At 38.6% G+C, this 25,142-nt stretch overlaps 2 protein-coding genes across 4 annotated transcripts; one reads left to right on the forward strand and one right to left on the reverse strand.

The window, feature by feature from the left end:
- Positions 1-3,552: 3,552 nt before the first annotated feature.
- On the reverse strand, positions 3,553-12,748 carry LOC118740769 (RNA-binding protein 5-B-like). 2 transcript variants are annotated; one of them, XM_036472434.1, is made up of 13 exons: positions 12,429-12,748; positions 12,210-12,327; positions 8,150-8,461; positions 7,929-8,079; positions 7,795-7,861; positions 7,338-7,411; positions 6,285-6,380; positions 6,085-6,199; positions 5,727-5,963; positions 5,075-5,578; positions 4,149-5,001; positions 3,836-4,076; positions 3,553-3,758 (listed from the first exon to the last, which is right to left on the reverse strand). In XM_036472434.1, the coding sequence occupies exons 1-13, from the start codon at positions 12,442-12,444 to the stop codon at positions 3,645-3,647; spliced, it is 2,898 nt and encodes a 965-aa protein (XP_036328327.1). In that variant the 5' UTR covers positions 12,445-12,748; the 3' UTR covers positions 3,553-3,644. The 2 variants fall into 2 exon arrangements, with proteins under 2 accessions (XP_036328327.1, XP_036328326.1); XM_036472433.1 differs by having other exon boundaries at positions 8,150-8,470.
- Positions 12,749-22,708: 9,960 nt separating this feature from the next.
- Positions 22,709-25,137, forward strand: LOC118740770. 2 transcript variants are annotated; one of them, XM_036472435.1, is made up of 6 exons: positions 22,709-22,823; positions 22,881-23,577; positions 23,643-23,851; positions 23,911-24,028; positions 24,313-24,811; positions 24,875-25,137. In XM_036472435.1, the coding sequence occupies exons 2-6, from the start codon at positions 22,939-22,941 to the stop codon at positions 25,033-25,035; spliced, it is 1,626 nt and encodes a 541-aa protein (XP_036328328.1). In that variant the 5' UTR covers positions 22,709-22,823; positions 22,881-22,938; the 3' UTR covers positions 25,036-25,137. The 2 variants fall into 2 exon arrangements, with proteins under 2 accessions (XP_036328328.1, XP_036328329.1); XM_036472436.1 differs by having other exon boundaries at positions 22,891-23,577.
- Positions 25,138-25,142: the final 5 nt, after the last annotated feature.

The following is a 25,142-nucleotide window of genomic DNA, read 5'->3' on the forward strand; positions in this document are numbered from 1 at the left end:
ATCAGCCACGAAGTTTCCCGCAATGTCACTGTCGCGCGGCACTCGAATGAGCCTGGTTAAGAAGTTGATAGAGAGGTCGGCGACTCCTTTGCCGATTTCGAGCGCTTCACTTAATATCCGCCTGGCTATCCAAGTATATGTTAACTGACGTCACACTATTCAGCAGAGTTCTACCGCTTCCTTGATAACAGCTATTTCCGCCTCAAAAATACTGCAGAAGTGCGGAAGCCTGAACATAGTTTTTATGGAGAGCTCCCTGCCTCCAAATTTTGATCCTTCCATGAAGAACTTCAATGCACCCTTCTTCCAGTAAATCCGTCCTCTATCCAGTCCTTTCTTGAAGGAATGTAGAGGTACAGAAGATGCTAACTACTGGGAGCCATTTCGTAGGCGCTGAAATCTGCCGGTTCAGGGACCAAATCAAAGTCCTCCAGAACTCCAGAGTGTCCAGATTTCGAGCCAGTTAACAGCGCGGTTTCCCCTCAGCCTGATGGCAGCTCCTGCTGCCACAATTTTGCCTGTAATATGTATAGGCGTAATGTTCAGCATGACGTTAAACGCCAGTGTCGGAATGGTGCGCTATATGCGCTCTAGTTGCTTAACAAGTATAGCTTTCTCTTGTGAGTTCCACCAGACAAGGGCACCATAAAACAAGATAGGCTTAATTGTGGTTTCATAGAGCCAATAAATTACTTTGGGCGAAAGACCCCACCTCTTACCAGTAACTTCCCTTTCTTCAAGGCTTCCACGACAGTTTCCTATCCAAGATCAGTTCAAAGTACTTGGCCCTGTTGGAGAGCTACAGACGTACACCCCGCATCGAGGGAAGACCTATATCGGGGACCTTATATACTGCCTAGTAAACAAGACCACTTCCATCTTACTGGGATTGACTGCGCAACCGCAGTTGACCGTCCATCTAGCTATCAAGTTCAGGCAACCTTGAGTTAGATCTAAAAAGTGCAACAGAGGGAATGCCTCCTTGCGGATTGCCCCTGCTGACTCTACGCTGAGGGAAGGCGCTTCCTCCACCCCGACAGTTCTGTATCGAAGTAAACTGTAAATGAGCCTATTAACCAGCTTGCCTTCGAAATGGCATGGTTGAACCCCCCATCGATATCGAGAAAGGCCCCTTTGGCGTAGTAATTATGAGCGAAGGCTTCTCTATCCACTTTTGTAATGCGTGTAGTGGATTGAGTTAAAATCTTACGACTATGATGTACATATGTATTTTTTCCCTACAGACTATTCGTTGTCCCTCTAAAAGTAAAACATGTACAAGCGCATTGACTATTACTCCATCACAGCATGCTTAGACATCTGGTGGCAAGATAAATACGAAAGAAGCTAACTTTCGTAGCAGACACCACAACCGTTCGGTCACAGTAATATGCGGAGGCTCAGACCGCATTGCAGTGTCTCAGGCCCCTGGAAATAGGACGAGAAGGATGAAGGAAAGGACCTAGGTTCTTCCGCCACATTTATACTTTTACGCGGATGGGTCAAAGATGGCTCAAAGGGTGGGTACTGTTTTCGTCGTACAATTCGTACCATCTCCCAGATTACTGCAGCATTTTCCAAGCCAAAATATCCTCTGAAAAGGCTTTCAATACTGGCCAAGCAGTCATAAAGGCAGTAAGCGCTGTGATGCCCAAGATATGTATGTATGTAGGTGTGCTTTGTGTTAACAGAGGAAACTGGACGAATTGGAATAGAAGGAAATAAGCCAGCCGAAGTCTCATGCCCAAAGCGGATATCCTGCAAATCGGCCGCGATCAGCGTCGCCAAAGAAATTAATTATCTGGGAATATTACTCCTGAGAATATTAGAGCTGGCGTATATGGCCTCTGGGCAACTTCCCAAACATCTCACAAGTGGAAGTCTATGCTATTAGACTGGTGGAGATTGGGCTCCTACTACGACATTCATAGGGCACTTATAGCTCGTCTGTAAGTCGTCGAGTCCAGTGGTTATTCTGTATAGGCATGATCGGGTGCTCGCGTCTGTAACACCCTACCAGAAACTGCTTGCTGGACTTTTTTTGGTGCTCCCTTACGAGGAGCTTTTGGACCTTGCTATGTAGAGGGTGTTCAGGCCACATAACTTTTTTTGGTGCTCCCTTACGAGGAGCTTTTGGACCTTGCTATGTAGAGGGTGTTCAGGCCACATAAGGCATACAGTCGCTGTCCGGAGTGCGTCGTTTTGACAAGCCTGTAGCTTCTTTCACTGCGTCCAACTAATCCCCGGCGATCATACGTGCGCTGTATGTTGCCAGCAACGTATCTTTGTCTTTGCCCCGGGTGCTGCCGGCAAGCGACTTGGGGACCTTTTTGCGGATCTGCGCTTTATTGACAATTGCGGTTGCGTGTGCAGAGAAGGAAAGCAGGCTATCAAAGGTAACCCGTAAGTTCTTCGGGCTGTTCACCGTCGGATTGTTGTCATCGACGTGAATGTCTAGTTGAAGCCTGACCTCCTCCGTCCAGGTGGTGAAAAGGGTCGCCGTGAATTTGGTCGCGGAGAGGATTACATCCCTATTGCAAGTGTCGACTAGCAGTAGATAAACGACTATTATTCAATTATCGCTTTTCCATGGTATTGTGAATGCCATTTCTCGTTCAATAAGCGTCTGTGAATAGTTTTTACTCGCTCATCCTTCTTCAACTACCAGTCGACACTCGCAACAGGGTTGCTAGGCTCCGCGCAGTGAAGAAGCGAGAAAGTTCGGAGAGGTAGCCGTTTACTTTCGAGCAGAAGTCATCAATTTCCCGAATCTGTATTGTTGCCCTTATTTAGGGCCAACCTTCGTGGAAATGAATGCGATGAGAACTTCCGGTCTTGCCATGATAGATTAATTTGCAGCACCTCCCCGGTGCACCGGAGGGAAGTTTATTTGGGTAGAAGTTAAAACATGATTGGCGAAGAACTTTCTACTCATTCTACGTGGTTTGAAAGTCCTGTCTTTGCATTCGATCGATGACTGCCCGACAATTTAACGCTTCGAGTTTGTGAGAACGAAGATTATGTAATGGCCCTAATACAGCGTGGTCGTAACACTCGTTCACGGATCGAAACCCATACGAAAGAAATTTAGGCGCTACGTCAGTCGTATAAGCGGAATGGGATATAGTACGTTCTCGTATGTCATAAAATTGTGTTTTTACGTGACGAATAATACGATATCGTGTGTCCATTAGAGCCCAGGTTAAGCTCCAAGAACGCTTCTGATTACAGTTATATCCGCCGCGCAAATTCCTTGCGAACGATGAAGTCCGTCTGCAAGTCTCTGAAAAGGATTGGCCACTATAAGCAAGTTGAGTACCAACATTACAAAGAATAATTCTCCCATCCCCGCTCTGAATTGAATTACAAGATTGAATTTATCGGTTCAATCGTCACAATCTTGAGTATTTTTTGTAAATTTTTACTTTTACTATCTAAAATAATTTTTACTACCATTTCGTTGCACAAATAAAACCAGGGTTTTGTTTTTTTCAACACATATTGCTTTATTAACTGAATAGCGTACAAATATTCAACAATTATGTAGTGAAATTTGTCTGATATCATTGAAATTTATTTGTTAAAAATCACGTAAAACTATGCTACACTTATATTCAAAATAAATGCTTAAACTAACAAATGAATCAGGCTGATTCATAGCGAGATTTCATCATTTTCTTTATGTAAGTTTTGTAGTCTTCCCCGGGTGTGATGCCAGATTTGTTGCCCAAGCCAACTGTAGACGAACGTGCTTCAGCCTGAATATAAACAAAAATTAGAAACAAAAACGTGATTACCAAACTTTTCACACGCTTTATACAGCCAATTGGCATACCTCTATGATGCTTGTGCGTCCTTGATTTTTGCGACCTAGACCTTGTCCCTCAGACCAGCCCATTTTTTGCAGTAACCGATTGCCAACATTGTTAGAACCTATCGGCATAGGCGGCGCTTCGGGTTGGCGTGCTGCCACTGACTTCATTTCCATTTCGAACCGCTCACGGCTGCGATTCGTAACAGGTGGATCGCTTTCACCATACTTTTGACGGCGCTCTTTGGCGCGATCGCGGTAATTACTAAAAAGATTTTGATTAAGAAAATAGCACGCCTAATAAAATAAAAAGATAAAACTAATGTAAAACACTTACGACAAAGCTACACTCATAGAGTCCCCACCGCCACTTGCACCACGCGCCAATTGGAATTTTTGCAAATTCTCCTTATGCAAATTTGAAATTTTTAAATGCTTTTGCAAAATTTCCAACGACTGAAATGCGCGCTTGCATAGCAGACATGTCAGTTTCTGAAAGTCGACATAGTCCTTTTCACTCGCCTCATTAGAGCCACCTGCTGATGTTGATGGCCCTAGTGCGGCGTGTTCCTCATCTGAATCAGAGGCATAAGCTGTTAGTTTGTTGGCAATCGCCGGCGTTGGCATATAATCCACTAATTTTGTACGTTCCTTCTTCTCCAATATTGAAAAGCCCACATCAGCATAACCACTGGATAAGTGTCCGGAGCTACCAGCGCCTGCACCCGCAGCTCGAGTCGGCGCATCGTCCGATTTCGAAGGCAATATAGGCTGTGGCGTTGCAACTACTGTATAATCTTTCTTTTGATTCAATTGCTTAGCCCACTTTTCCATATCCTTAACTATTTTTTTGGCAACCTTCACCTTATCATGTTTATTCGTTGAGTCCTTCTTTTCTTTCTTTTCATCCTCATTGGCAGCCGTCGCCGTAGCAGCTGCGCTACCAGCAGCTGAATTACCCGCCTTACCATCTTCACCTGTTTCGCTCTTTACTACATCCTGCACGGTGGCTGCAGCGGCTGCGGGTGTGGCCAGCACATAAGTGCTTTTCCGCTGATCCCAATAAAGGTATGCGCCAGTTTCACTATTGTAATAATATTGTGAGTGTGCATCGTAGTATAGCCCCGTTGTAGGATCATAATAATAGCCTGAAGTTTCATCGTACTGATACAGTGTAACATCGGGGGTAGCTTAAGCGTAAAGAAACATGAATATAGTTAGTAGTTTAGTAGTAGAAGTAAAAAATTCTGCATAAATGCTTACGATAAGTTTTGCCATCATTTCCTTTCGGAGTAACAACGCTCTTTAGCGCTAAACTTGCTTTCACCGCCGCCGCTGCGGCAGCTGCAGCTGCTGCTGCTTGCGTTGCTGTCGTCTCAATGCTATTCATTTTCTTCTGCTTTCGTTGTATGGCAGAGAGCGCCACAGCAGCCGCCGAATTCGCTGACGTTTCTTCTACTTGGACAGAGGGCAAGTTGCCATAATGGCCTTTATTTATTTCACCTATGTAATACTCTGTATAGTATTGCAAATAGTGAGCATGCTCCGCCGGCGTCGACGCATACAATGCGGCACTATATTCGGCCAGACGTGGCACGTCGGCCAGCGTGTACTCCGCTCCAGCAGCTCCTAGGGAACCGGAAGCGGCCATCATTTCAGCAGCCGTCATTGGACCAATTGTAACGGTTGCAGAAGAACTCGTTACGGAATCATTTTTCTTCGGTACTATTTGGCGATTTTCGTGATCTATGCAATAGGTGATGAGTACTGCGTAGCATAAGGACAGACAAAATATTAGTTTAAAATAAAATTTGTTTTTGAGAACAGAGAATATGGGAACATTTTAAACCAAAAAATATAGCAATAAAATAATATAAAAATAGGTAACCAGAACTATAATTCACCCAAAACTTACATTGTCGACCATCAATGGTCAATGGCGGATCCAACGCTTTCAACGCACTATACAAATTCATCGAGTCAATCAGGCTATCGAAATTCAAGTAACAAATGCCACGTGACGTCTGCGTTAATGTATCACGACTAACGAGTATTTTCGTTATTTTACCAGCCAATTCCGGCACGTGCTGTTGCATGGCGGTGAGTACGGTCTCCTCCGTAGTTAGAGTATCCAAATTGCGTAACATGATCTCTGCATTGAGGATTGAAGGATCAGTAGAATTTAGTTCAATATATTAGTTTTTGAAAATGATTTGTATATGGCTTGTAATATTGCTTAGATTGATTTTGAGCAATTATTTTGTTAGATATACTTTTCGTTAGGATGTTGCTAACTTCTTCGCTACCCTCGCCGATTTTTTCACTATCACCACGCGATGCATAGCACTTAAAGCAGATATCGCGTCGTTTGAAATTCAGAACGCCACACTTAAAAAGGGTAGAAAAGAAAAATCATTTAATTAAAGGAATTCAAAAGAAATCCAACTCGTTTGTTATGTTTTATATAACTTACCTTGAAGCAATGCCAGTCAGTGACATTCACCTTTTGTTTGGGTGAAACGCTATATTGTAGATTGGCACACGAATGATCCGGCAATTGCAGTGAGCCCTAGAATGTATAAACATGGAAGAGAATGAAAGAAAAAAAGAAATACATTAGTAACTATTGACTTTTTAGGTTCCCACAGACTACACAGTCACCGGTTGGTTGATTGCATGATTTGCATGTTGCGGGATTGCACTCGATTTTGTTGCTTTACTCGCTAGAACTCGAACATGACTCTTGATGACACTAGTTATGTTTTTTCACAATTTGTACATACATATGTACATTTATGACATTTCCACATAAATTCGTTTAACGCCCAAATATGCAAATATTCTAATTGAATCTCGGCTGTATAATTGTATTTATATATGGTTTGTGCTCTGGCTGAGCTATTGCATGCTTTATCCGATGTACTTTTATTTTTGCTTGAATTTATTTTGCGCTTAAGTTTTGGCATCAGCTGATTTATTGCGTTGATGTAATAGCGATTGTGTGTTTCCCTATAACTACATAAACTTGACTGGCTTAGTTCTCTTAATAATGAACTTATTTTGGCTATCCCAAAACAGCTTTGTATTGAATTTAATTAAATTATTTTTTGAATGTAATTATAAAATTAAACTGAGCTGAGTATGTTAAAAATCAGTCATTGGGATGATCTTCGGCGAGCAGTTCGCAATTTGGCAAAATAAGTCAAATACGCAACAAATTACCTGAAGCAATTTTAATTCCTTAATTTTACTTTTAACATTAACATTAACATTAAAAATTAAGTATAAGCTTCAACTTCAAAATTTGCTACCAATAAATTTTTCGATTTGCCTAATTGTTAGAGGGGGGGCAACTACTTTCCAACAATTTAGAATATTATTACCTACTCTGTAGTATTCCCTAAACCCCCTCACAATTCCTAACCATTTTTTACACTATAATGCAATTAAAAGAATGCATGCGCTTGAACGTGATCTGAGATCTTTTGATGGGAGTGTGTAGAGGTGGTTGAGCAACAAGTGATACCTGGGTTAGCTCCATCCAACGTGCAGCTTCATCAATGGTACTAAACTCGACGAATGCGAAACCTCGTGATGCACCTAAATTTTAGATAGAAGCAAATACAAAATATTTACGTCAAAAAATAATGTATTTTTGTTGTTGTTGAATAAAGTTGGATTTTTTTTAATGTGGAATTGCAACAAATATCGTTTCATGTTGTTAATTCAATTACTACAAGCAATAAAAGGTATAATTGTTTGTAGATTTTTCTATTGTAGATGCTGCTGTATACTTGGAACCGTTGCATTTGTATGAAGTCCCATTTTTTTGTTTCTATTGCATTTGAAATATTTTACAAGTTTCAACCGAGTACTTACGTGTTATGAATATTACATACTTTCTTCTCTTAGAAATGTATTTTCTTAAAACTAATATGCTAAGAATATGTTTTTAAAAGTAAAATATTGCCTTTGAAACCCACCTGTTTGACGTTTGCGTATAAGACGAATCGAGGCGGTCATCCCTTGTTGTATTAGAATGCTCATTAGCTGCCAATATATAAATGAGTGTATTTAAAAAATTCGTGTATTTTTCAATCATTTAACTAATCCTTACATCAGCTTCTGTTATATGCGACTGTAAACCAAGCACGATTATAGTATTGGAAGGTGTTTTGTTGTAGAAGTGAGTATGCAAACTCTCATCGCTGTCATCACTCTCGTGATCATTCTCGTAACGTCGAGCATAACGATTGTGGCGATTATCCCTGAAGCGATAAAGTATGTAAAGAATATAAAATATTATCTATCGAGTAATTAGCATAGTGGTGCGCTCACCTTCTATCACGATCCCGATCATAATCACGCTCACGGTCTCTTTCACGTTCATAATCGCGTCCTTTATCCCTGGCCCGTTCGTTCCAAAACCGATCACGTTCGTCAGCATAGTCATCATCAATGCCGCCACCACCACCACCACCACCACCACGACCACGATGCCCACGATTATTATAACTTTTATCCTCTTGATAATCATCATATATTAAATCGCGATATAAATCTTTTTCAACGCTACCCCCACGTCTATGTGGGCCCATACGATCACGCGATCTAGAGCGGGTATTGCGGCGACGAAAATTTTGGTCACGGCTACGCTCACTAATAGTAAAGCAAGCAAAATATTTGTAAGAGAAACGTTTGTGTTAGTAAAAGTATGTACGTGGAAAAGGAAATACTTGTCGCTCTTTTGCTGGAAGAACGTAGTAATTTAAACACAAAAATCGAGTTAAGTTTGAAAAAAGGCGGTCAAAACCATGGTATATATCAACGGTGGGCAATCGCGACTCTTTGAGCCAAATGCGGATCTTTTCTTAGCAAAGTGCGGCTCTTTTTACTTTCTCTTTGCTTAGAACATTTTGGCTCTTTTTACTTTTTAAAATACATATTTCTTTGCTGAACATTCTTTTCCATTGTGTTGTTTTTTTTTTTTTTATTTTATTCTCTTTATATACACATACGCAAATTGAGATCGGAATATTACCCGCACTCGGAGAATGAAAATTGGCTTTCTGACTTAATGTTCCTCACCATGAACCAACTACAGACTACAGATCACCTAATTAGCCATCGTTGTATTTGTAATCGATTTTCAGAAAAAAGTTTTCATAGCGTTTTTGTTTGTGCGTATGTTTGGTTTGCCAAGAGGCGTAAATTTGCGTGAAAACTGGGTGCACTTTGCGGTCAGAACGCTGGTATTGAAAAATCGAGCTGTGTTGATGCTAAGCGGTTGTAAAACACTTACTATCACGAAACCTATATTTTATAAACACCTTCGGCTCATTTTTATTCGGTTTCACTTATTATATTTTATAATAAATGCCAATATAATCGCACTCAAGCACCGCGCCTTTTTCGTTTTCTTTGTTTGTTTTCATTCTAAGGCAGATGTCAAAAACGCTCAGGAAAAATTTTTTTTCTTGCTTCTTTGATTAGGTGATCTTGTATTTTTGGTTCATGGTTCTTTACCGATATGATGGAACATTTGGCAAAACTTGAATTTGTCTCTACAAGGAGAGAATACAATTTTTTTTGATTTGTCGCAATTTATTTTAAGTTTTGAAGCTAAACTACGTTTTTTTATTTATGATCTCAAAAAAAATAATATTTCACCATTTTCCATGGCTAGAAAAAATATTTCACATGATTTGAAAGCAGATTTTGAAAAAAGATTTGCCGATTCGAAATTATTTAAATGTACGTTTGCATACTTCATAAACCCTTTTTTATGTAACATAATTGAGGATGAATTTACAATACTTCGTTTTCATTTATGTGCGTAAGTACATATTCAGTAATAACAAAATAAAAATAAATATTACATTTTAGTCCATAAACTACATAAAATCATAGATTCATTACATAAAAAACTGGGAAATTGTCGATTGACGTAAGTTTTATTTTTTAATTTTTTTCAGTGTCAGTACCTTTTTCATCAACAGTTTTCATGTTTATATCAGTCTCCAAGGGTTTCTGACAATTCAAATAACGAACCTAAACCACTGCGCAAACCAAACTAAATGTGTGCATAACAATCACATTTTGTGCGGGAAGTCCCCTTTTTCCATTTACTAGTCCGCCTATGAGGAGTTCGCGTCCGCTCAACGGAGGTTTTTGTTTGATTTGTTATGAAAAGAAATCTTAATGTCCGTTGATAAGAGGTTCGCGTCCGCCCAATAGAGTTTTTGTGTCAATTTTATGCAAAATAACTGTCCGCGTCCGGCCAAGAGAGTGTCCGCTTAAGAGAGAGTAATTTGTTCCGAAATTTATACTTAAAACTTGGTATAGGGAAAAATGTCCGCCCAAGGGAGGTGTCCGTCTAATAGAGGTGTCCGTTAGGAGAGGTTTCACTGTATATATATATTTTCGTATATTTTCAATTTTTGGTACAACGTATATCTGTGAGTCTTTGTACTCTACAATAAAATTCGCAAAGTCAAAAGGCCGTTCACAATTAGTTGCATTCGCGTACCTGATAATTATTGAAAGTTATAAAAACTATCGGCTTTTTGTGTTCGCGTACGCGAAAATCTTGCAAAGTAGGGGAAATTGAGAGAGCAAAATGGCATTTCATTTTGAGGGAAAGCTGCTAGTTTCTGCTGGAAAAAATATTTGCCAACTGCGATTTGCCAACAAGAAAACAGCTGATCAAAAACAGCTGGTTGGAATTTACGCAAATCCCTAAATTGAATTTGATGATTTGGAAGTTAAAATAGTAAAATGGGACTAATTAAACTTGTAGGAAGTAAGTAATTATTCGTTTAGTCAGTGAACTGTGTCAGGATAAGACTTCGGGATATGTTTTAATTTTATACTTTTGAATGTAAACAAAATTTGTATTCGTCTAACTTGTAAGTTTCTGCAAATTTTCTGTTCGCCTACTATTTTGGATATTTTTCTCTTGTGAGAGAACAGATGACATTTCGCCGAAATTTTGTTGTTGGACATTTTTTACTGGAGATTTAAACGAACGTACCTATTGGCCAACCAACATTTAACAGAACTGTTACGAACGGCTTTAACTGACGTAAAACCAGATTTTGAAAATTTGGCCAAAGGGATATTTTGAATTTTCTTTAATATCTATAAATAATATTAATAAAATAAATGTTTTTCATTTCTAATAATAATTTTATTTAAAAATAAAGAAGAATTTACGTCTGGCTCTTTTCGGCCTTGGCCTTGCCCACCCCTGGTATATATGTATGTTGCGTAAAAAATTCTAAACTATTTTTGTCAATTCTGAATCTTTAGTGAAACTTTACTCATTTCCACCTTGTAGCGCAATTATAACAAGAAAATAGCCATTCTTTGATGAAAGGTTTGATGACCGCTTCATCCTCTGGTTTAAACTTTGGTACTTTTTCAAAAAGCTTTTTCAGAACAAGTTTGTTGGAATGGAAGATAATTTTTAAAATTGACTTGGCCAAACGGACATACGTTCTTGTTATTTTCAATTATTATCATTTTTTTTTGTCCAGCACAGAAAGCAATTTTCGGAGAAACTTTCCATTATGGCCGTTCGTTAAAGGTGCGGTGGGCGAAGGGGGAGTGGGCGTGGCACCTCCAACCGATCTTTTTGGAGAGGGCATGAACCGCCATTGATAAAAATGCAACCCCCGACCACCTAGGCCCCCTATGGTTCCCTACGGACCCCTTAGAAAAATGGCCAAAAATCGCAATTTTTACTTGCATCCACAGTATTTTTGCGTAGAATTCCTACCTGCGAAGGCGGCCTTCGGCCGCGCTTAGGGATTATAACCCTTACTACGTAGAATTCTCCTTTCTGTTTGACCTAACTGGGGCTACCGCCCCAGTGATGTAACCTTGGGAAAGGATGAGGTAACTAGAATTCCCTTTCTGTGTGCTAAACCTGGGCCGCCGCCCCAGTGATGTCTATTTTGGTTACTAGGTGTTTTATAAAAATGTCTTTTATATAAAAATGTGTATATAAAAATGTATTGCGCAAATGAATATTTAACATTTTTCAAGCGAATAAACGTAAATGGAAATTGTGATTTTTGGCAATTTTTCTAAGGATTCCCTAGGGCACCATAGGGGACCTAGGTGGTCGGGGGTTGCATATTTGTCAATGGCGGTTCATTCCCTCTCCAAAAAGGTGGGTTAGAGGTGCCACGCCCACTTACCTTTCGCCCACCGCCCCTTTAACGAACGGTCATAAAGGAAAGCCAACCCATATTTTCGATTTTTTTAATTTATGAGTATGTCGTTTTTCCAGCAAATATGTAATATATACATACAAACATACATATTTATCTAAATTTGCATCTAAAGTTTCTACTAGTCCAATACTAAAACATAAAGCATGGAAAAATCTTACCGCGATCTTGAGCGCGATCGGGAACGACTGTAGCGACGGTAGTCTCGTCGCGGGCCTCCACCAGCCATGTTGCCGCCATTGCGATGCCGGCGATTACCTGGGGATATGCTACGTGAACCTATTTCATAAACATAACCAGTATAGTTTAATTAGATAGCAAAATCAATTAATGCATTTCAATACAAGTAATATTCAATTAAATTAGCGCATGATTCTTACGTCTATCCATATTCATTATGGCTGCTGCTAAAAATTTCCTCAATTAATTAGCGAGTTACAAAGCAAACGTGTGTGTATGTAGTGTAATATCAGTGGACTTTGGGAAAACTATCTAACACTTCTATTAAACCACACTCTTTGTATTTCTTTTTTACTTTTAATGTTACTTTTCTTTTTTAAGATATTATTAACTATATTTCTATAATTAATAAAATAGAATTTATATAGAAACTCCCACGATGAAAAATGCAAATTGAGGACCACATCGATTTTTTACGTTTGACAGTACCTGTTCTAGCGAGTAGAGATGCGACAAACACATCGATTTTTGTAAATAATCGATATTAGGACGACGTGGATGTTTAGGTCGATAGGTCTGTTCGTTGAGTGCACTAAACGTTAAAACAGTGCATTTCAGAACAATATCCGACATTTAGCGTAAGAAAATACTTATGATTAGTGCAAGAAAAACCCTAATTGAACGCTTTTTCCTGCACTAGAGTACTTTAGTGCGTCCATCGAACAGACCTTTAGTGCGTTTCTGTAAGAAACCGAAAAATTCTCGTTCGAGATAGCGGCTAAATTACACATGAAATCCATGAACCAAAAATTCAAAAACACGAAAAAACGCGACGTTGTTTTTGTAACTAGTTTTAAGAAAGAAGTATGTTAAAGCGGGTGCGTCAGCTGAGTATTTGTTTACATCACATGCACCATTATTTTACACTTTGCTTTCACTAAGGAAGAGTTAAGCTATCTGCACACTTGTCGTCCAATCATAGTTGCGTTATCGTCTCGCCCTGAAATTTTGAGCCGAGCCAAGAATGATAGAATACAAGATTGCGCCGTCCTGGGCGTTGACATTTGTGTACCACAAGTAAACAAAGAATAGAGCGAAAAGAAGAACGAGTTGAAACTGCCAAAACAGTTCACTTTACAGCGAAAAACGTGTTATAATTTTGCTAAATGCGAGAATATTGCATTTTTACCTAATCTATTAGAAAATAGGTAACATTTTAGTGCACTCCATTGCCTTGCAATTGAGGCTGCTTCAGCAAACGTTTTAGTGCACTCCATTGCTTTGCAATTAAGGCTGCTGCAGAAAACTGCGGCAGTATCTCAGCGGGATTGATTAGTTAACTTGCTAATGGAGGCTGCTTGGAGCAAAAGCAACATCATTGTGAGGAAATGCTGTTAATGTAATAATGAAGAACATTTCGAGAACGGCTTTGCCGTGCCCTACGTACACAAAATGCAGCGATTCGTCCCAGCGCTGCACTTGCATCTACGCATCTTTTATCTTGATGGCTGTCGCAATTTAACACACATCACTTCATTTTATTAGTTTTTACGCAGTCTTCAACTCAAAAATCACTCACAAATTGCAAATTCATACAATTTAAACTGATTTTTCACTTATAATTCAAATTTCTCTTTCGCTGATTTGTAAACAAAGGTTTATTTACAAGTTACCACAACTGTCAAAATCGGCAAAACCAAAGTAGCGGTACCACTGACGGTGCCACCTTTGTTCGCTGCACCGTGGAGCCGAGCACATGCATTTCAAATGAGATCTGCACACTTTTCGTTATCGGCAAACCGTAGAAGATGCAGAAACGGATAAGTACAATTTTAATGCAAATATTAACTTTTCCACTAATTTTTCCCCATAAAATGTAAACAAACAATGCGTGCACAACGATTAGCAAACGACAGTGCCGTACTTATCCGTTTCTGCATCTTCTACGATTTGCCAATACCTAGCCGATAACGACAAGTGTGCCAATCTCCTTTGAAATGCATGTGCTCGGCTCAAAATTTCAGGGCGAGACGATAACGCAACTATGATTGGACGACAAGTGTGCAAATAGCCTTACTCTTAAGTACTCTTAGGTCGGTGTTATGCAGACAAACTTTTGTTTGCCAAATTAAATGGCGGGTGCTTAGATTGCTCAGAGGTGGTTATGTCGAGTTTGGCACAGGGTTGCACGTTCGTTATGGTTTTCATGGCTATTGCCAACACGAAATGAGAAATTCAGATGTACGTAACGCGCACAATTAATATATTTTTTATGATATCGTATAGGCAATTAACTGTGCCCTAATCTTTGAAGCTCCTACAGCATAAATTCAGTTCTCTGGCTTTCGGTACCACGGCAATTTTTGTGTATAGCAACAATTGTCTAAAATTTGTGTATATGACAACACCGAGTTTGCTGCAATTTGACCAAACAAAATTAGTTTGCTATGAGAGTCGCCAAACTCGCTGTCTCCGAGTTTGCTGCAACAAAAATTGCACGCAGTTTGCCAAACAACCTTTTTCAATTCAATTTTGGTAAGAACTATAATAATAATAATACATTGGCGCTTACACATCTGTTAGTGTTTGGCCGAGCCTCTCCTCCGACTTGTGGCGCGCGCCTTGATGTTGTCACACAAATCGGAGGGACCTACAGTTTTACGCCGACTCCGAACTGCGATTGTATTTTTATGAGAAGCTGTTTTTCATGGCAGAAATACACTCGGAGGTTTGCCATTGCCTGCCGAGGGACGACCGCTGTTAAGAAAAAATCTTTTTCTATATTTTTTGCGATGTTGCTTTGACCAAGGGTTGAACCCAGGTGTTGATGAGTGAAAGCGCGCACTGCTTACCACTACACCACAGCGGCCATAAGAACTATACAACATATATATACGTACGTTTACCAAATTAAAGGGAATCGAATTTCCTACTAGATATATCAAATTTTTCAAAATACATCCATTGGTTTTTAAGAAATCTTGATTTCAAATAGCTTATTTTGAACTTTAACCTTTGATAATTGTTGTTGTTGTTTCCCCAAAAAAAGAAGTATACCGTACCGTATACCGTATACTCAGCTCAATCATCTCTATCGATCCCAATATTTTGTTTTCTAATTTGAGATTTGGAGCCAAATTCCCATATTCTCAATTGTCTTGTCGCATTTGTCTTATTTAAACGAAGCGTACTTCATAAAAATAAAGAATAAAGATATAGCTTTACAAAAGGTTTATAAATTGAAAAAATTCATCAAAACGTCAATTTATAAAGCTTTTTAAACCTACTTAATTTTTTATGAATAAGGCCATTAGCTTATAATATTACATTTACATTGGACCAACCCTGCAAAAATCGCGACTACTCCATGCATGCGTGTAAAGAGTACTCCCTAAGGACCAAAGTGTACTCCAAAATTAACCACAATTCATATAAAAAATATGGTCCAATTAACATTGCGATGTCCTAGGGCAGGACCATATACTCCATCCCTGCATTACATCAGAGTAGCACAAAACTACTCCAACATATTAACAATGGCATTGTTGTTATATTTTTTCGTTTGTACACGCTTTTGTTCTTCACTTCTCAAATGCTTTTTCGAAATTAATAAAAACCAAGACAAAAATTAAAAATTACATGTTGCCTCTGACGGTATTCGAACCCGAACATGCTGGGAGCTAAGAACTAACAGCGAGCATCTCTACACGTTCAGCTACAGCCAGACATGCAAATGTGCTTTCAAATACTCAACTTCAATCACGTTTCGTTAAAACACGAGCAGTGATCGGATAACAAACAATAAGCTGGCGCAGAGACACGAGTTGGTCCGCTACAGCATGACAGAGGAACACTTTTGTAAGTACTCCAATTTACCACAAATAGACTACATGGTCCAACGATTTTTGCAGGGAAAATGCGTGATTTGAAATCAGTCATTTGAAGGTGTTTACACTGTTTGATTCGCATTTCCTTTGACTTCTCATCAAATGAAAAGGGAAGACAAAAACAAAATGTATGTAAACAAACACTACATTTATTATATTGTTAACGCTTTTTGGACACAAAAAGGCAATTATTCTTTGATTAAACTAAAAATGTGTAAAGCTCTTGTATAAATTAACAATTTTTACACACAAATTTCTTTTTTTTTTTTGGGGTTTTGCTGTGTATGGCTGGGCTTAAGCCTTAAATCGCCAATTATCCCTCCTGTTGTTGTACTGCCAAAAACGATCTGCGTGTCCACGCAGTGCTGACGTCTCCAGGATGTGTTTTATAGAGCACAGTTCCAGTTGATTTATAGCTTTGATACGCGAAAGTCATTTGTGACGTTTAGCATAAGAGTACGTTTATACATAACGTACATATGTATTTGATGACTTAAAAAAAAAACAAGAGAGTGGTGGACGGTTATAGTTGCCACACATAAACCGTATAAGAGATAATATGATTTTAAAATTTTGCTTCGACTTTTTGTAGAAAATCTGCTAGTTGAGTAATTTTGCAAAAATTCATGTCTCGGAACAAATCGTGAAAATCTGTGTTGTTTTGAAAAATTTCGAAATTTACTCTGGTATCATTTAACAGCCGACAGTGAAAAGTCTGATGAATGTAGCTGTCGATTTCACCACATCTGCATGTGTTGTAAGCGATGGCTTTAATTTTATATAGGTAAGCAGTATCATAAGTGAAACCTGAGAGAATTCTGTTAAGGGTTTTTATTGTTTTAGGCGCAAGTGGGCACTTATAAAACCAGGTTCTCCTTTTCCTACATGTAAACACTTTGGAAAAAAGATTAGGTTTTTCCATCGAAAAGGCTTTAAAGCCCTCAAGCCAACCTTCTCTAATTTGGTTTTTGATAGTATTTAGGGCTTCAGCCACCGACAGTTTAACATCTAGGGTATGTTCGCTGATTATAGCGTCTTTTGCAATACGGTCCGCCTTTTCATTGCCTAAAATCCCTTTATGGCTGGGTGTCCAAATAATTGTCACTCTATTAAAGTCCCCTTGTTGTATGAGTTTGTGGATTTCTAAAACACAGTAATTATCAGTTCTGACCTTCAGAAGCAGTTGGCACGCCGTTAAACTGTCCGTGAAAATAGCTATTTTGCTGTACTGCCCTTGGGCAGCTAGTTCTAAGGCTTTTTTAATTGCATTTAACTCACCAAAACTCGAGGATGATTTAAAAGGGAGCCTAAATCCATGCTCACTCTTTGTCGTGTGATTATATATACCGCACCCAGTTGAGTTTGCACCCACGGAGGCATCCGTATAAAATATTTTAAAGTTGCTTTGTTCATACTCTTGAAGAAGTTGAGAATATATCGCTTGCGCCTGCTCAGGTGCAATATTCTGTTTTTTTTCATTAAAGGATTTGGTCACTATTGTGAGGTTGGGAGAAAAAATAGGGGCATCAATCACCTCAAGTCTGTCAAAAATATGTTTGAACTCCCTAAAAATATAGCCATAACTGGATTTGACATTAGGGTATCTGTCTAGAGAAATCCTAAAGTCTTCATCAATCTTGAAGGTGTTGATCAGTTCTTTTGCAGTGAGCCATTTTGCTCTATCAGCCGGTGGAAGCTCATTTGCAATGGCATACAAAAGTGGAATCGGTGTGGCAGGAGTTGCCCCTAAGCACCTCCTAAGGAAACTGTTTTGGAAAGTACGTATTTTGTTGTTGACTGTGGCTGAGCAGTGTGCCGTAGAGGACCGGCAATACTCAATTTTGCTTCTAACCAGGGATTTGTAGTAGTTTAGACTTACTTGGGGATGCAGACCTGCCTTAATGGAGGTCAGACACTTGAAAAGATTGGAATTTCTGTGTGACCTTTTGATCACCTCGTTGTAATGTTCGCTGACCGCCAGAGATGCGCTTATATGTCTCCCCAAAAATTTAAAAGATGTCACTTGCTCAATTCTTCTGCTGTGGAGAAAGATGTCAATTTTATTTCTGCTGCCCTGACATAGGTACATAATTCTGGTTTTAGCTGGGTTGCAGGAAAGGTTGATGTCTTTACAAAGATCTACAAAGGTGAGTATTTTTTGTTGCAGGTTTATAATTGCATCCGCAAGGTTGGGTTTGAAAGACAAAATGAGAAAGTCGTCAGCAAACTGATAAAGTTCAGTGCTTCCGTCTTCTATGCTATGTAGGTTCCTCGTATACAAGTTGAAAAGGCAGGGTGAAAGGCAGCTGCCCTGAGGAAGCCCATTCCTCACGTCAACAGTTTCTTTACCTAGTTGAAGCTTCCTTAATGCCAAAAAGTTTATGATCCACTCCCTGTATGTTTCATTCAGTCCCACGTCTTCCATGATTCGTTGTAGTTTAGAGAGCTCCACGCAGTTATAGGCGTTACTAACATCTGTCGAGCATAAAATTACCTTAAAGCCCTGGCTTTTTAGGAGAGCTGCCCTATGTAAAAAATAATTGATGCAAATTGTGGCTGATCTACCTTTTCTATATGCAAAAGAGTGGTCAGGGAATGTCTTATTAATTTCAAGGAAATCAGATATACGATTTTTGATACATAAGTTAATACATTTAAGAAAAACAGAGATTAATGCTATAGGCCTAAAGCTAGTTACCAAGTTAATATCACAGTCTTTCTTGGGGATGGGTACAATTTTAATTGTACGCCACTCCTCAGGTATTTTATTGGTTAAGAAGAGGTTATTAAGCACTGTACGTATATTATTGAGTGCCATGTCAGGTAGAACCTTTAACATTTTGTACGTAATTTTGTCTGCTCCACCTGCAGAGTTGCTGCTTTTGCTGTGGATTGTCTTGTATAATTCTTCAAAAGTAATCAGTAATTCATTGTCTGGTTCAAGCCGCGTATTTACAAGAATTGCTTCACCTGAGTGAGGGACTTGGTTTGCAACAAATTGAAGGAAATCCTTATCATTTTCGCTTGCCCAGGAAGTATGATTTGCTTGTTTAAAGTCGCCTCTAAGGGCTTTGACAAATCTCCATGCCTCTTTGCTTGACGGGTTTTCATTAAGGCTTTCTATTTTGTTGTTGAAATTTATTTTTTTGGCATCTTTTATTTTGGCTTTCCATTCTTTTTTAATGTCAAGAAGATTTTGGAAGTTTTCAGGGGAGGGGTGCTTATTGCATTTTTGCTGTGCTATTCTAAGAAACCTATATGTTTTGCTCAAGTTCTCATTCCACCAACTCTTAGGTTGTCTTTTATTGCTAGTTACATATGTTGCTGTACTAAGTTCATTTTTGAATTTGTGTTGAATATCTTCCAGATCCGGTTCTATTTCAATATTTTGCAGATTTGAAAGGAGTTTTTTTCGAGAAAGAAATTTGTTGTGAACAAGGGATATTGCACCATTTTCTATTATAATAGGAAAATGATGGCTTCCTCCGATCCTGATTGGATCAGTCCTCCACTTGAAGGTAGAGTTTGAATTGGTGAAGGATAAATCCAACACCGAACCATTTGACGACATAGCGTCTCTTTTAAAAGTTATTGAACCATCATTGAGATGCCAGAAGTTATGCTGAAGAATGATATTATTCAGGTTGGTGCCCCTGCATGACTGGAAGTCATCGCCCCATACCCTGGCTCTGGCGTTGAAATCTCCAAGAAGAAGGACATTTTCAAAACCCTCCAGAAAGGACAAGACTCTCTCAATCTCCGCATTGAATGGGTTAGTTGGGATGTTGGGTGGGAAATATGTAGCACAAATAATCAAGTTAGGTTTAAGGTTGCATGTTCGAACAATAAGTACGTCATAATCAGTCAAAAAGGAAATTTTTTGGAATTTGATGGCTTTGGCGAGTGCAATAGCAACCCCTCCGTAGCCATCTTCCCTGTTTTTTTCAAGAATGTTAAAGTTAATAAGGTTTCTATGTTTCGGTTCATTAGAAGTGAATATTTCACTAAAGCAAGCAATGTCAAAAAGGTTGTGGTTCAGATAGTATTCGATTGAGTTAATGTTTGATTTTAGCGATTGGCAATTGTATTGCAAAATCTTCATAGTGTGGTTAAGGTGGTGTCATTTATTGCCTGATTTATCAGGACCGTATCTTCAGAAATGGCACTTTGATCAAATTTTTTTTTAATAAGTAGGATTTTTTCCAGGGTTTCCCCCATTTGCGCACTGATACATTTCTCCTGTACTACCTTGAAGAGTTCAGTTATCATCCTCTCCAGCTCAGTTACCTTCCCCTTTAGGTACTCCGGTTTGTCTAACACTGACTGTGATTCCCTATTTGCTTTTCTGCTGAAATGCGGGCTGCGGGTAGTTCGCGCTTGATTTGTCTCTGCGGGCACTTTTCTAGCCATTGTACTATACCTAGTTCTGGTTAATCTTCTGTTTACTTCCTGGTTCCTGTCCCTGATCGGTTCCTCAACAGAGTTTAAAGGTGGAAACTCTACGTCTTCCACAGCTAATAGATCAAACCTGTTGCTACTTTCAGGAAAGTATGCTTTTAAAGTTTCGCGTCGCGATAATTTTTTGACTACCCTAATGTGATTTACTTCCTGTTCCCTTTCCCAAACTTTGCACTTGGATTTATCCGAGGAAATGTGATCAGTGCTATGGCACAGAACGCATTTCTGTTGGCACTGAGTGCTATCACAGTCATTATTCCCGCATTTGATGCATCGTTTCCTGCTTTTACAGGAGAATTGTGTGTGTCCTAGACGGCCACAGTTAAGACACTGTCTTAGCGGCGGAATATAGAAATCCACTTTCAGCTTAGTGTGCTCAAAAATTATAAACTTTGGAATTTCTTTGCCTTGAAAACCTATCTTAATGGTAGTAGTAGGAGTTAAATTGTTAGATTCTTTTTCCCTTCTGGAGAAACGCATGACTGAACTAATGGGAATTTCCGAGCTTGCATTTGCTTTAATTTCTTCAACACTGTAGTTTGTGGGTATACCCCTTATAACTCCTTGGGTTTCAATTGCTGTTCTTGGAATGAACGCTCTCAGTCCTTTCTGACTCAGTTTCTCATTCAGCAAGACATTGTTTGCGGAGTACAGGTTTTTAAAAGTGACTTTATATAGTGTACGGCCTATCTTGGTTATAAGGTCCATATCCTTTAATCTATAGCCTTTCAGTTGGTCAAACAATGGGAGACCATTGTTGATTCTACTTTCTTTTAGGTCTTCGCAATTACTTGCATCGATCAATACAAAAATGTCGCCGTAAAAGCCTTGGGGGTATACTAATGTGTCCCCTACTGTATGCAAAGCAGGTGTCGTTATGTTAGTGCCCGTCACTGTTTGCTGCACTGCTGTGCTTTTGTCTGTGTCTTTGACTGTATTTAATACACTTGTGTTTGTAGAGCAACTGCCGTTAAGCGACGCGTTGTCTGTTTTCTCACCTATTCTTTCTTCCGCTATTTCAGGAACTGTACCTTCGTCAGCGTCCATATTTTCTAGCTGGGACTGTCCCGTTATTTTCCTAACCTCACAAACTTCACTTATGATACCGCTTTTGCCAAGATTTTTGGCATTTTGTTTTAAGAAGCCAATAATTCTAGCTTCATTTTCCCTCTTCAAACGTTTCCCCCTCGACAGATTTAGATCCGTAAGCGATTCAAAATCCTCCGCCGATGACGCCCTCGACAAGGATGTCGAAGACGCCATTGGGGATTTTGGCTTTTTTGCTGCCGTTCGCGGCAGCCTCGCGTATTTTTACACACAGATGAACACACAAAAAAATTTTCCTCAACACTAAAAATTTGCAAAATACTCACTTTTGGGTCCGGTTTATTTTAAAGATGGCCTTTATGTTGCCGCTTGCCGAAAAAATCCTTAGAAGTTGGCTAAAAGTCAAAGCCACGAACCGCCGTCAAAATTATCACACTATCGTGTGAGCACACTGTTTAATAAATTAGGCAAAAAGACTAAGAAAATGTTTTCAAACAGTTAGAAGCACTTGTATGTGCTGGCGCCAAAATGTAAAAACCAAAGGGCAGGATAATGCGCAAAACACGTCCACTCACTCTAGAAGATATCGGTCGAATGTGACACACAAATTTCAAAGATTTATTTATTTCGTTGTGTTTGTTTTGTGTTTGAAAAATTCCAAATGTCAAAGACAAACCAAAGCTTTTGTGGAACTTTTGTTTCTGAGTGCGTTCAATAAAACAGTACGGCAATTGGAACGCATTTGTTTCGTGATTTTGTGTAAATGCCTCGAAATGCGTCATTCTGGAAATGTGAATTTGTATGGAGAAATGCGTGATTTGGCCTCGCATTTGAGGTTTCTCGCCCAAATGACGTATTTGGGCTCAATGTAAATGTAATATAAGCTTTTAAGCTGGGATTCCAGCATCGTTTTTATTTAAATTTGAAAATAAAGCATTTTATATACTCTTAAATGTTCTATGTGGCAACTCTACTATTTTTTTGTTGATTTGATGTCACTTTTGGGGGTTTTCTTTCTTTTCAAGCAATCTACATTTTACAATAGAAGCGTGTGTTTATTATTAAATGTATATTTATTATTATAATTACGAAGAAATCAGTTGTGCTCATATAATTATTTAGAAAAAACGCTCAAGTAATCAAATACCTATTTAGGAATATTATGCCTGCTTGACATTGCTTGGTGTTGGTTATTGATAAAAGGTACTTCCCCAAATAAGAAAAAGTGACCATTGAACCACAAGTACTTGTATGTTCCAGAGTTTTTTAGGTTTTCATTCGCAGTTCAAACCTCAATTGGATCACAAATTTAATAATTATGAAAAAGGTCATATTGACAAAAAGCAATACCAAACAATCTCCGTGTACACTGAAGGTAGCCAGCCCTGATAACACTAAATCTAAATTAGCATATGCAGAGCTATTTCGTGCTGTATTACAAATACCCGAAAAGGATGTACAACACCGTATTTTGGATGCAGTCAATGGATGGTCCTCCACCGAACAGATAGTACACGCCTTGTGCCCAAACTGTAAACAGACGTTTGGTAATTCAATTAATAACCGCAAGGAAGTAGCCATACAAACAGATTTAAATGCATCAAATCCAGCTATCAATTTAATAACGCTTGAATATACGCAAAGTGAACTGAATTCAAATGCAAATAGTGATGATAGTCGTGATCGCAGCTCGCCAGCGTTGCAAAAATCTATAATCTCATCAACAATGACACCGAATACAGCATCAGCACAAGTGAATTCAAATCAACTACATAAAACATCAGAATATCAGTCACAACAACTGAATATGCCAAATGGCCCTACAGATGCGCTTACTGTGCCATTGAAAAGAAAGCGGAAGCGAAAAGTGTGTCTGCCACAAGTGGTAAAACGATCCCACGCACAAATGGCACAGGCGCAACTGCAACCTAAGCTAAAATCGAGAAAAGTGGAAAAGGTATATTTGAGTTAATGAAATTAATACATATCCACATGTTAGCGTAACTTTTAAATGTATTGCAGCCAAATAATCCAGACATAGACAGTATCGAGTCTGATGATTTAGATGTATTAAGTATATTTAATCGACGGGACTCGATCGGAACCATTGCATCAGATTTTTTGTTGGAATTGCTGGATATGCCAATTGAGCATACATCGAGGGAAGATCATATTATGCGTCTAATGGCAGAGGAATATCTTAATGCAGATAAGCGAACAGATGGATTGCTGTAAGAATAAATCTTTTAGTAAATTCGTTCTAAGTAAAATTTAACATTTGTTTTTAAAGCGCTATACACCGCACCATTGTTGCAAATGACTTGTATGCATTACGTAGACAAATCTTCGTTTGGAAAAAACTTAGACAAGAAGAGGACTTAAATGGCCTGCTGACCGATGAGGATGAGGTAAATTTGAATGCGTGCATATGTACATATCGTCGTTTAAAAGTACAAAATCGCGTATCGTCATTCTGCAAAACCGCGTAACTGACATTTGCTGACAAAAATTGGATTCGTCCTGAAATATACTAATCAGAAATGCGACTGCTTTATAAAAAAGATAACCATTTCAAAATATGAGTGTTTTTACTCTCATTTTACGTGCTTTTGTATTTTGTTGATACGCGGTTTTGTACTTTAAACGATGGTATGTATATATAAATAATCAAAATTAAAACATTTTCCAACAGAACTGCTTGAAATTGGCAATTTCCCAGGATTGTTTCCCAAAGATAATCGATGTTCTACTTAAGGAAGGCTTAAATGTCAACGAAATCGATAACTTCTCCAATACCTGTGTTCATCTTGCAATACTCAATGAAATTGAATCGAACTCTTTGCGCTTACTTATGCAAAAAATAGACCTAAAACTATTATTGCATCTAAATGATGATGGTTATACACCACTTCATGTGGCTGTGCGAACCAATAGTTACTTGAGTGCAGAAATAATTTTAAATACACTAGACGAACGTCTTAGAACGAAACCTTTATTCGTTCGAGATATACGAAAGGCATCTACTGAAGCTGATTTTAATAAATATTATGAAGAGATATGTAGAAATCTAGCGCAAAAATATGGTAATTTAACAAAAAATATACAGCCAAAATTAAAGAAGGCATTTTTGGAGACAGGTGATCGAAAAAGTGGAAATACAGCTCTATTTTTCGCAATTGAAAATAAGTTAGGTAAGTGAAAAAATTTTAGGTACGCTTGCACAATTTATCTAATGTAATAAATTTTTTTTAAAGAGCATTTCATATTCTTTCTGCTGGCGCATCTTACTGATCCGCGTGTTTCAAATTTTTGTGGACAGGATGCAAAGTCTTATTATTCCGAATTCGGCAAGACACTTCAATTGAGTTTAAAAGTCGATAGTGCAATGGAAAATGTATTGACCTTACTTTGCTAATATGCACTAAAAAATATTAATACATATAAGATTAATCGGAAAATATTTATATGTTTAGGATATAAAAAACTATGATTATTGTCTTACATACTTACACATGCACATAC

This window comes from Rhagoletis pomonella, unplaced genomic scaffold (assembly GCF_013731165.1).
Source record: "Rhagoletis pomonella isolate Grant_MI unplaced genomic scaffold, Rhpom_1.0 Rhpom_scaffold_00006, whole genome shotgun sequence".
Lineage (NCBI taxonomy): Eukaryota > Metazoa > Arthropoda > Insecta > Diptera > Tephritidae > Rhagoletis > Rhagoletis pomonella.

Excerpts from the sequence above, each read along its gene's own strand:
- LOC118740770 (XM_036472435.1), top strand. The coding sequence starts at position 22,939 with ATGAAAAAGGTCATATTGACAAAAAGCAATACCAAACAATCTCCGTGT. Across the intron at positions 23,578-23,642 it reads AATCGAGAAAAGTGGAAAAG|CCAAATAATCCAGACATAGA; the intron begins GTATATTTGAGT and ends AATGTATTGCAG. Across the intron at positions 24,812-24,874 it reads CGCAATTGAAAATAAGTTAG|AGCATTTCATATTCTTTCTG; the intron begins GTAAGTGAAAAA and ends TTTTTTTTAAAG.
- LOC118740769 (XM_036472433.1), bottom strand. Across the intron at positions 6,381-7,337 it reads GTTGGATGGAGCTAACCCAG|GGCTCACTGCAATTGCCGGA; the intron begins GTATCACTTGTT and ends TATACATTCTAG. Across the intron at positions 4,077-4,148 it reads TCTATGAGTGTAGCTTTGTC|TAATTACCGCGATCGCGCCA; the intron begins GTAAGTGTTTTA and ends AAATCTTTTTAG.